The sequence below is a fragment of the Nestor notabilis genome, unplaced genomic scaffold (assembly GCF_000696875.1).
Source record: "Nestor notabilis isolate BGI_N333 unplaced genomic scaffold, ASM69687v1 scaffold25662, whole genome shotgun sequence".
In the NCBI taxonomy this organism is placed as follows: domain Eukaryota; kingdom Metazoa; phylum Chordata; class Aves; order Psittaciformes; family Psittacidae; genus Nestor; species Nestor notabilis.
Window position 1 is genome coordinate 3,623 of NW_009918259.1, and position 12,447 is coordinate 16,069.

Here is a 12,447-nt window from a genome sequence, read left to right on the forward strand (position 1 = left end):
GGTTGACTCTCTTGTTGTAGTCATAATAGCTCATTCACTTACTTCTTACAGTGAGAGATGTATTAAGTTGGAAAATACCATGTCCCTCTCTGATTTGTAAATGCAGACCCATTCCCTGCTCAGGGCAAGCCCAGACCTTGGTGCCATCAGAGAGGGAAAGCATGGGGCTGGTATGGGCTCCAGCAGTAGGGCTGAGCAAGGGAGAAACCTGCATCCCTTCCCTTCCTGCACAGGGCAAACTCAGTGGGTCCACCAGAAGGTGCAAGAGCTGTGCCAGCAGGCAGGTGGTTGAAGACATGGCTTGCTGGGGTCTGTACCCCAGTCTGTCCAAAGCCTGGATTCTCTTCCCTCTTAGATTTCATGGACATACCCAAAAATACATCAGTGTATTTCTATCAGTCACGTATCTTTTCTCTTTAGTCACCAAGACTGTGGACATTTGCTGGCTTTTATGTGAAGGAGGAGTCCTGTTTTCACTCGTGTTGAATCCCTCACATGCTTCAGTGTTTGTGGAGCTGGAACATCAGCTGGCCAATTTACAGCTCTATATTATATTTCCAGAATATGTTTTCATGTTACTTCATTCAAGATGTAGGTGGCATTTGGGAGTAGTTAAATCAAGAGAGTAGGACACTTTTAACAGTGTTACCAGGAGGAGAAGTTAAACAAGTTACCGTTTTCTTCAGAAAACAAACCTTATGCTTTCAGCGCCCGGTGCAGACCCCAATGCTTACAAAGCTGCTTTGTCCCTCGTTGTGATAGTGGGCATTCAAGGCTGCTAGTGCAGAGGAAGGCAACCTTTAACTGGTACTTGCCTGAATTGGATACATCCATTTCCCTGCTGTACATCTGTATTTTTAAAATGGGCCTGTAAAGAGAGAGAAGTGGGCAGTATGGCACTATGCTGCTGGGTTTGGTGGGAGTTTTGACATGGATTTCCTTGATCAGCCCTGTGGGATGGAGAAGCATTCCCGCATCTAGGGCTTGGGCTATTAAGCCCTAAACCAATGCCAAAAATGTGTCAGTAGACTGAGGAAACTGACAATCAATGTCTAATATTCTCCAGTACTAGCAAGAAGTGTTTTGTGACGGTGAAGAGCTGTGAGTACCAGATTCAGCATGGTCAAGTACAAGAGTCTAGTTCTAGTGGGTTAGGAATAATCCTGGTGACAAACATCACAACCTTCTCATCTGTGGTCTTGTTCTCTTTCCTGGGTAACTTCCACTACAGTTTCCTGGTGGCTTTCAGAGCCATCCCAGCTCAAGGCCAAGGCAGGATCCACCTGGAAGATCTCACTACTTTTATTTCTTGTGACTCCTGCCTTTTCTGTCCCAATACTACTTGTCCAAAGGCAGCAGTGGTGGGAAGAGTGGGCAACAGGTGAGGAAATATAACTTCGACCAACACAGTTTGAGGATGAAAAGGCATCACTTGTACTCATCATAGAAGTACCCTCTACCTCCACTGGCTGAAGCCAAGCTTGAATGTGGTGGGAGCCACAGGAGAGATGGGGAAACTTCTGTGAGGAGAGTTATTCCTGCCTGGAGTCCTGGTGTCTCTCAAAATGTGTTTTAAAATTGCCAACCTTCAGAAGAAGTTGCCACCTCTCTCACCGCAGCTCTGTTACTCATTTCTGTGGATCAGGATCTCACTTGTGATGCTGTATGCTGTTAACGTAGGGCCGCCTGGCCTTTCAGATTTGCAGCTTAGTCAGTGTAAAAGATCGTCTCTTGCTCTGGGCAAAACCAGCAGAGAGTTTGACACCGTGTTTCTTCAGAACAGGATCCAACATTGTTTCTGCTTGTAACAGATCCTGTTGAGGTTTTTCGGGCCAAATTCTGCACAGATTGCTCTGGCAAAAAGTCCCATGGGTGACAAGCGGATAGTATGTCTAAAGCAAGCACAATTTGATCCTTCATGCTTTAAAAATCTGCATGATTGTGTTAATTGTCCTGGTTAAGTATTCCAGATCAGCCTCCAGCAATTGCTGTTGAGCTTCTGGATGGAGTTGGCATTTGCTGCTCAGATTTGGGATATAATGGTGAAAATAGCATAGAAACACTTTTTAATCAACTGTTTAAAATTTCTGTATGGAGGAGCCCTTCGTTAGAAGCATATTTCTACTGTTGTGGCTGCTGGGGTTCTTGTTCCAAGGGAAGAGAGTGCTGAGGGTGGGCAGCAGCTTGGGAAGATTGAAGAAAATACAATGCATAAGGAAAATGTCATTTTATTTGGCCCAATCAAAATGTCACTCTGACCAACTATGAATAATTTCTTGGCAGCTGCTGTGTGTGGAGGCCTGCAATTAATGCAATCTATGCAATTGTTTGTGTTAATCACTTCGGTAGTCATTCACTTTGAAGCCTATTTGATGTTATCCCTGGAACTTCAGTTCTGCATTTTACCTTGTGCCTGATGAACACACCTCAGACACTTTGTGGCATAATACAGCTAAAGGCGAAGTATGATTTCTTTTTAGTTTTTATTTGGATTTAAGCAGAGGTGAGCATTTGTAAATAATAATTGTGTTCATCCCATTTGTTATAATTAAACAATGAGGCATACCAGGAGTGTGGTAATCATGAGATAATCATATCCCTGGTATAATTACCATGTACAGGGTACATCCAAGTATTTCTAAGCCTCGGAGTGTGATTATCTTATGATAACTGCACCCGGTAGGTTGCCAAATTTTCAATGTAAAATGGAATTATTTTTATTAAATGAACAAGAGAGGACAAAGCTGTCTGACAGTGGTAAAGGGAACAAAGCACAGGTAGTTTGCAGAGTTGGGCAGCAGTTTGAGCTGAAGGAGGGCTGTGTGGTGTGAATAACTTCTGTCTGGGCTCGCTGCAATGCTGCCGCTCCTGCTCGCTGGCCACCGCGGGGAGAGCTTGGACCTTCTTGGAGCATCCCAGTCACAGGAAACAGAAATATCCCTGCAGAAAGAGGGATGGGTTTTGATCATGGGCGTCTCGGATAATTTCCCTCTGTCCAAGCGGTTCTAATTATAGCTAAGTACTTAAATAGTTATACACGCGCAGGCGGACACAGTTCTGTGTATGCAAGCGGCTGTCTCTGTAGCAGTGAGGGTGTGTGTGTGCAGGAGGAGGGGAAAAGCGAGCCTGTTCATTACAGTTTGTCTGTAGCCATCCAATGGAAACACGTGAGCTGCTATTGCAGATGAGAGGAGCTGTGTGCCTTGCCCATACTGCTTCCCAGGGGAATGCCCCCAGCTCGTTCTGTGGGGAGAGACCTCTCAGGGTGGCAATTACTGAACACTTCTATCTTTCCTCTAACGTGTTTGAGTCTGGTTTATGCTCCTCTTCCTTTTGTCTTTTTAAAAATCCCCCTTTCCTCTTCCTAGTAGCTGTAAAGGTGAGGAGGAGGGTCAGCGTGCCCCTCTCTGTTGTTTTCCCAAGGTTTTAATACTGGAAGGGGGCAGAGGGGTAGCTAAATGGATGGTGTGCCACCCTGCTTGTGTCACTAACACTGCTGCTCTCTGTCCGTTCCCATCAGTGTAACAATGACTATGTGCCCGTGTGTGGCTCCAATGGCGACACCTACCAGAATGAATGCTACTTGAAACAGGCTGCCTGCAAGCAGCAGAGCGAAATACTCCTGGTGTCTGAAGGATCATGTGCAACTGGTACGTATAACGGGGTCCAGGCTGCCCGCTGACCTTGCCATGCCCCTGAGTAAAATAACCTGTGAGTGGCCAAAGCCATTTGGTTCCCTGCTTTGAATTCATTACAGGTTAATTCTTTACAGTTGTAGGCATGAGAAGTTGCTGCCATCCTTCCCATTTAAGTTAGTATATGTTCACTGTCTGTGATACTGACACTGTTTTCAAGAGTGCAGCACAGAAGTTGTTTTTTCTTACTATATATCTTGTGCTCCCCGTCATTCTGTGTGCTGTGTACACTCCTGAGCTGTTACGACAAGTAAGTGGAAGCAGATTAAACGAGCAGATGTCTGATAAATGGGCATCTGGATTACCACAAACCTTTCCATAATCTGCGGAGATAGAACTGGAGCATTATTGCCTACAATCCAGTTTCTTAGGTCTTTTCTTACGCACATAGGGCCAGAATCCCAGATGGTATCATTCAACAGACCACTGGTTATCATGAGCCCTACCAGTCTATACCAGCTGAAGATTTGCCCAAAACACACTTAATGAACAAGTCTGTGCAAGAGTTGGGATTTTTTCCTGGACTTGTTGGAAGAATTCATTAAAGAGTGTGTATGAAAACTGGCATTTGAGACATCTTTTCTTAACTCTGAGCATTGTAAGGTATTTGTATCTCTGCTTTTATGAAACAGCTACAAAGGTGAATGAGCAAACTCAGTCAGGAAAACTGAGTTGCTTATGTGCAGGGATTCTTGATGTTTTTCTTTTGTACTCGGTATCTGTTAGAGGTGGGCAGTGAAGTTAACTTGAAAAGAGCAGGAGGAGTAAGTCTTTGTTGTTGAGAGAGTTCTTTAAACTTAAAGCAGAATTTTTTCCTGGCTGAGGATGGAGGAGGCAATAAAAAGTGCATTAGACAAACTTTTTGCAGTGCCATAATTTTGTGTTTCATACACTTGAGAGAAAATCAGCTTCTTTCCCTGGAAATGTTGTTGTTCTCTGAAGCTGTTACCTGACAATTTTCAGGAGGAAAAAAACACATGCTGCATTTTGATTTTTTTTTTTTGTCTATAAATTGGCATTAAACAGTGCTCAGGCTGACAAAACTTATTGTAGTGTAGGATTTGTTCAACAAAGCGAATTCTCTCAGCACAGCAACTGGTCTTTTTTGGTTCAAACTTTTTGATTAAAGGGATAGTTTAACATATTCTCTTAACCTTGCTTGCCTGCTGGCAATGGCCATGTCAGAAGCATTCTCTCTGAAACGCATAGTGGATTTCAAGAACAGAGACCTGCGCTGCTGGGAAGTCTGGCAGCGAGCAGCCCTCCTGGCCATCACTGCCAGGGGTCTGGGCATCAAAGGGTAGGGGCATAAGGAGAGACATGAGGTCCCTGCCCTCCGAAGAGCCAGGGAATATGGTAATTCATTGTGGGAGGCAGGTGATAGCAGGTGCTCATTTCTTTCCCTGTGCTGGGGAGACCTGGCGCACCTGGAAAAGCAGTGCTTCCCAGAGCCATGAGGGTACTGTAATGAAGACACTTTTCCTCTTTCTTTAGTAGCTTATTTGGGAAGGAGAATTGGGACAGAAGATCAGGAAAATGTAGGAGATGGTGACTGGGAAAACATCATCATTTTCTATTCTCTTTCCCAGCCCCCTTTTTCACCTGTCCTATGCAACATTGCTGTGTAAATCTACCACTCTAAGCTATTCTTGTGACAAGTTTGTTTAAATAAGGGGGTTTCCTTTTTTTGACTTTGAGCAGTGATGGCATCTACAAGCCAGTTCAGATCCACCAGACCTTGCTGTCAGTAAGTTAGGTCTAACAACTCATAGAGTAATTGATCTCAAAGCACCCCTTCCAAACTTTTTCTGTTAATCTTCATGCAGATCAGTGGGTAACCCCTTCACTAAGGGCGAGGATGGGATGACAACCTCCCTCCTTTCCCTGCAAGAGAAACTCCTCTTATGTTTTATTTTTGGTAACCCTACATATGCGTGCACTCTGTGCTTTGCCTTGCTTAGAAAATTTCGTAATGAAGCTCCAGGATTGGCAATTTTGTGATGTTGCACTTTCTAAATCTGTGGCTTTCGTCATTCCAGCCAACAAACCATCGAGCAGGGGAAAAAATAAAGCACTTAATTTTGAAACTCAGCAACAACCTCAACAAAAAACGGCATTTTAATCGTTTGTCTAAGGGCTTTAATAATAATTTCAGCAGTTTATTCCAACGAGATCTGATGAGATGTCACTGTTTTGTAAGGATAATGACATTCATTTCCAATTGGTCTGGCCTCAAACAAATGGGTTTAAAAATTCTCTTTGAGGGCTTAGTAGTGGCTATGTCAGGTAACTTTGCACAACTGTTGGGAGCAAAGGTGTATTAGTGTTGGTACAACGAGATGAGGCAAAGGCTTATGAGGATGTTGCAGCACTCCAGGGCTTATGTTATTTTTGTCTGATATAGACACTTTAAAGAAAAGGAGTTGAGACATGAGAAAGATGGCTTGAGTGAACTATGTTCAGATTAGATCTCTGTAATTCACCCAGGGATGACATCAAATAGGGTACACTGTAATACACCTGTACCAAACAGTCTTGCTTTGCATGCTTACAGGACATTCTGTAGCACGTGAATATGAATTTCTTTCTGTTCTTTTCTCAGATGCCGGCTCAGGATCTGGGGATGGAGGTAAGAGCCATCTTTTAATATCTCTGTGCTTACGTGTACACACATTGTCTTTCACAGTTACAGATTTTATGTGGCTATGCTTTGCACTTTAGTTGTTACACTGCCTATTGTCTTTGGCTTAGGTTTTTCACTGAAATAAAGTGATGGTTTGCATTTTAGTCAAGCTGGAACCTAATAATGACATGCTGTTTTCTAGGGAAATTCAGAAAGCTGTGTTACTCATAATAGGACTTGGAATTATTCGTAGGTTGTGCTAGGAGCTCTATCTCCATCTACTGTTACAGCTGCACTCATTTGGTTTGTGTTTAGAGTAATATTTCTTTTGTTTTCAGAACATGAGCCAAACTTTTGGCTCCTCCTCACTGGAGGATTCAAGCCAAATATTTTGTGGTAACGGAGAGCATTCTTTCAAAGATACGAGGACATGTCACAGGGAAAGAACAATGTGTTTTTATAAAAGCAGCAGCAGCAAAAATGAACGAGGAAATAGTCCAAACCCTTTACTGCATAAGGGGATACTGTAAAATGTAGGCAAGCTTGCATTTGAGTTGGGATTGTCTTTCTCTTTATTTCTTAAGTGCAGTTGTTTGTGGGTTTACTTGTTTAATGTTTGTGGGTTTACTTGTTTAACACTGGTCTTAGGGTTTGTGACTGATCCTTCATTGAAGTATAACTGTTGTAGTGCCCTGCCTTGGGGCAGGGAACGTGGCTTTTGGGAGATACTTGCATGGTGGGGCCAGTGGGTTCAGGCTTCTCTGGGGGCTGGGAAGACCAGGGCTAGTTTGTGTGGCTATGGAAAGTTGTCCTTAAGAGTTAGCCTTATTTCTGAGTAAGCTTCCTGAGTAAGGACTAGGAGCCCCATGACAGGGGAAGGGCAAGATCAGCATCAGGTTGTCCTACTGCTGGACTCCTCTGGCTGGGGCAGCCACCAGGAGCTGAGCCAGCTTTTGGCATAAGACATAGACAGCAGTCTGGGCTCTTACCCAGTTTTATGGCTGGTCATGGCTGGATTCAGGTTTTTCAAATACAGTCCCGTTATTTGACAAAATATCACTCAGTTCTTGTGCAGTTTTGGTAACCAGTATATTAGAGAGTGCAATGTGTGAGTAAAGTATTATTTTTACATGTGAAGTGGTCAACAACACGAGCGCAAGGCAGCTGCAAAGGACATAACTTTCTAATATTGGACTCAGGCTGCTTTCTGGAAATCAGGACACTAAAATGTGCTTCAAATGTGGCTCTCCCCCAAAATCACAACCTAAAATGCTGCTATTAGTGTTCAGAAGTTTTGTCCAGCATTTTACTCTAATGTCTTTTCAAATTGCCTTTTTAAACTGTTACACCAAAGAAGTTTCTTATTCAGTGCTTAATAGAAATCTATGATTTAATTTATATTTATGACATGCTTTTCACACATATGATCAATAAGTCACTTTTCAAATAAAGTTGTGCAAAATTCATCATGTGCGTACCACGGAAGACAGATAAGATTTCCAGTTTGCTTTATAAGTGGGGAGGTGGGAAAACAAACTTGGCCACTTTCTAGAAGTAATGAATTCCATTCTTTTTAGATGAAAGTATAGGAATTTAAAAGCATGATTTCCAAACAGTTTCATTTTAAAAGCTACAGTTGACAAAAGGTGAGCGTGACAGGACCTTGGGGACTGACTGGGCAGGTAGTAAGGAAACAGATTTGTGAAGGAAACAGAACCAAGTTGGTGCATGTGTTTAAAGGTCTACAAAGCTGCCTTGTATTATTCAAGATTTAGTAGGCAGCTACGGCTCTTCTTAAAGGACAAAAGTATATTTATGTGCCCTAAGAAGCTAAATCCAGTGAAGTAAATGCTGTCACTACATCACTCTTTACTAGACACAGTCTTGTTGTAAAAGCTGTAATAAATTTTGGATGTCTTCACAGTAAGTCTTGTAAAATCCACTCCAACAATCATGAGTGGGATGTTTTTCTATAAGAAGCCTGAGGTCTTGGGCGGTTCTGTGTGTGTTTGCTGGTTTTATGTAAGTTTTCTTCTCTTAGGCTTCTCCAGTCTTGGTTAACAAACTGCTAACCAATGCAGCATCAGTTTTTCGTGAAGCTATGGCCATAAGGGCTCTCCCAGCTGGCCATACCTCTGCATGAATCAGCAGAATGGGGCTGTGCTGGATGCTGTAGGTGTCAGAGGTGCTAGATACATCTGCAGCGAGGGACCTGAGAAATATCGGACACTGGGAGTCCTTAGGAACAGCCATTCTCTTGCTGATTTGCCCCATTTCTTCTTGTCATCAGAGTGCCAGCAGAACACAGGGTAGCACAACACTTTGGCATTAAAAAACTCTATGGTATATCTGCGTATGTTGTATTTTTCAGAGCTGGCGGACTTTCTGGCAAGGTTAAGGTTTGTGTGACTGTTATGGTCTGTCTGTGGGAGATTCCTTGCAGCCCTTAGGGACTGCGGTGGGCAGTGCCTCCTGGACGTGGATTGGGAGGCTCTGGTTAAAAAGACAAAGAGTGGCTGGACTTCTTGAAGGCACCTGTAAGGGCTGATCCTTCAGTCTCAGTTGCTGAGGGCTGTCCTCAGCCGCAGGGAAAATAAAAAAATGTAGGTCCAAAAGGACATTGATTCTTGCTGGAGCCCCTCCATGTTATTCTCATGGGTTCCCTTACTGTTGTTGTGTATCACGCTGCAAGCTGTGAGACAAGGGAAACACCTCTTCAGCAGAATTGCGTCTCGTGGTTGGATTTCTTTGGTCTGATAAAGTACACATCTAATAGGAAATAAACTGTGAACTAGTAGAGAACATTGTGTTTTTCCAGTTCTTGGAACATGGCAAATTTCTTGCTTTGAGGTGTCTTCCCCCATCACTAGCACCTCTTCAGCTCTCAGTACTGCTTCTCCCTCAATGGAGCTCTTGCCTCTTGGAACTGTACTTGGTTGAGGGTTCAGAAATTACTGGACAGGGGCTGGTGCAGTGGACAGATGTACACAGACACACCAGGTGGTCACACAAGCCTTGTTTTCTCAGGAAACTGGACAGAGCAGGAACAAGGAACAATAAAGCCAGAGGCCGTGTTTTCCCTGTCACACTTCCCTTCTGCATGTTCCTACCTGGGTTTGCAGAGAAATCTCAATTTGTTATTTAGGATTTAGGGGTTTCTGCTTTCCCGTCAGGGATGCTGGGATCAGAGAGTTCCCAGCTTCTTAGCACTTTAGTGGTCTTGAGGGCTTTCCAGGGGTGATTTAATCCTTTTTTACGCAGCAGTAGTGTATAAAAGTCTCCTTATTTGTAAAGTGATGGGGGAATCTTAATCTCATTCGATTACTGAGCCTTCAGCATGCACTTTTGGGGATATCCAGTAAACGGGTAAGAATAGTAGGTGTTCAAGTTTCTTACTGCAGAGGACATTTTTCCCTGTAAATGAAGGCTAAAAATGCAGAATCAAGAGCCGTTTCTGTGTTTTGATTGCAGAAGCTAGTAGTATAGTGTGGAATTATTTAAAAACCCATATCCCAGAAAGATACTAATCAATGGCAGAAAGAATGAATGTGAAAGCGTTTATACAGAGAGTAATTTAAAGACATTCCATTCATTTTCATCTACGCTGTTCTCTAGACAACTGGGTTTTTTTAGAACCCAGTGATTCATGTTTTGGTCTTGAGCAGCTTTATAATGAATTCTTGCTCGTTTCCTGGCTTCCTTCAAACAGCGACAAACTCAAGATGCAGTATTTCATTATAGCTCTTACCGTGCTATGAACATCTCTCCTTCGTGTCTTTTTTACATTGAACACTTCTTTCCCCTCCCTCCATTATCTGTATTCTTTGCTCTGTTGATTGGCTTGCATTCATAGTCCAATGGATTTACGGTGGGTGACTATCACACTAGGTGTTTCTGTGATCCCCAGCGAGGCAGTGCATAAGCACCTATGTTGAATCAGCTTCAGAGCCTTATTCAATTTCCATTCAAGTCCTACTAGCTTCAGTGGGAATTGTATGGGGCCCCTGGGTACACAGATCTTATCCTAGTTTGATTTTTACGTTAATTCTTTATGATCCAGACTAAAGCAGAATGAAAAAACAAGTCATAATTCATCAACATCAGCATCTATTTTACAGTACCATTTAGAGGCACTAATTGTAAGATTAGGACTCCAGTGTGGTGCACCCTGATACTGTGAGGCACTTCTTCACAGTGAGGGGGAGAATAAAATCTGTGAAGCAGCGCCTGGATATACAAATTGGGCAAAAGCTGTAAGTTTCATCACACTTTGGTGGCTGAACTGGGAATAACACATGCTGCTTTCAGAGTCAAGCCGGTGTTGTGTCTTTTGAACCACGCTGGTTGTCAGCAGATCCATATGTAATCCAGAAAGAATGAGAGATTATACTGCTCTTAAAGTTATTACTAATATGTTAGACAAACCTAGTAGCCAGCAACCTTGCAAGCCATCCTCTTCCCCTCCTCCGTCCCTCTTGCTTTGTGTGTGAATTTTAAGGATGAGAATGGCTTGTTTGTTTGTTTGTTTGTTCTTTCAATTTATCCCTTCGGTCTTACCCAGAAAAATTGAAGTCCTGCAGCTCTTTTAGGTGCCAGCATGTAGACTTAATGATAGATTTGGAATTCTGGTCTGCCTTTCCTGTTGGCTTAGAAGATGTGTGAGTAAACACATACATACTATAAATCTGTATGGAGCAGAAGTCATCTTGAAACACTAACTCAGAGGAAACGGGGAGAAAAAAATTAACACTTTGAAGTCTAAATTACTTTTTAAGGCAAACTGTAATGGTGCAAGTGTATCTTTTTTTCCTTTAAGCAACAGGCAAGTGGCTACTTCGACCCAGTTGTGTTTGTACTCTTCTCCATGCTGGTTTGTATGACTAACTTGAATTCAGCAGCTCTGCTGCTTTTCCACTGATTTCGCTTTCTGCTTTATTACAAGGTTGATTGATGGGCAGGGCTATGCAGAACACAAAGAATATTGCTGTAAACACTATCCTAGCAATAACACTTGATCCAAAATACACAGTAAAACCTGGAGTGTTTGAATGAAGCAGTGTATAAAATGCAGTGCTGATAAACGCACACATATACACATGTTCCCCACATATAGGAAAATATTGGGAGTGTTCTAGTTTAACCTCTGAAAGAAAGGGAGTCCATTCTGTCTGGGTATAACTGGCAATACAGGCTTCTCTCATGTGAATTTAGAATATCTGCTGACCCCACGTACTATCATCAACTGCAATAAGGCAATAGGAAAGCTTCTTCTACTCTAATTTAATTTGGGAGATATAATTTAAAAGCAGCATCAGAAGGTACAGAATCAACTCTAAGCAACGTGCACGGACTGGGTAAATACCTCTGGAGGGAATGTTTAAATCTCAAATGATTGACCTGACTGTGGATGCTCAAATATGTCTCCTCTGTTAAACAGGTTTTTACCTTGTTAACCTCAGCATGGCACTGAGCCCAAACCAATAAGTTCTTTGAAAGGCTGGGTTTATTAGCCCAAGCTCTTTGCTGTCCTAACCTGATTGCATGACTTCTAGTTCAGGGCTGGTGTGCTTCTGACCTATGTAAGAGTTAGGTCAGGAAAAGTCTCTTTGTGGCCTTTAAAAATTAAGAAAAGATGAAGTTCCTATGTTGTTGTTGACTAGATGAGAAGCATTTGGGCATTTATAAGTGCTGAACTTTTAGGCTTCTGCCATGGGCATTTTGTGCTGGTTTTGGAAATATTAGGAAGGTGTGGGAATGACAGGAATACCAGTTTTGGATTCCTCTCAGGCTCTGATTTGAGCTAAGTACTGAGCTAATCAGCCCTCCTTGACTGAGAAATTCCAGCAAATCCCCACAGCTCCTGTGAACATGAAGCTCACCAGGGTTATATATAAAGTACCAGTTTGGGAGATAACTGGTTTTGGATTTGGTTGCCTGGTTTCTGCCTATGTTTTGCTTGTTGCTTCTGCTGCTTCTGAAGTTAGAATGCAAAAATCCAATGAAAAATGGTGCACTTTATCCCTGTGCTTGCTTTGTTATTAATAGCCAAAGTCTCTGCTGTGTTCCTGGTATGAAGGCACAGGTTCTATCAAGCAGACTGTCAACAGGGAGAAATACCAGGGGAAAGAG

The 12,447-nt window shown here is 42.7% G+C and overlaps 1 protein-coding gene across 1 annotated transcript in view; it reads left to right on the forward strand.

Moving 5' to 3' along the window:
* Positions 1–12,447, forward strand: part of LOC104401899 (tomoregulin-2-like) — a gene marked incomplete at its 3' end in the record, with an annotated part of 72,498 nt that overhangs the window by 3,536 nt on the left and 56,515 nt on the right. Inside the window, exons 3-4 of the mRNA XM_010009624.1 lie at positions 3,521–3,650; positions 6,298–6,324. Coding sequence (XP_010007926.1) covers positions 3,521–3,650; positions 6,298–6,324 — 157 coding nt within the window. The remainder of the gene's footprint in view (positions 1–3,520; positions 3,651–6,297; positions 6,325–12,447) is intronic.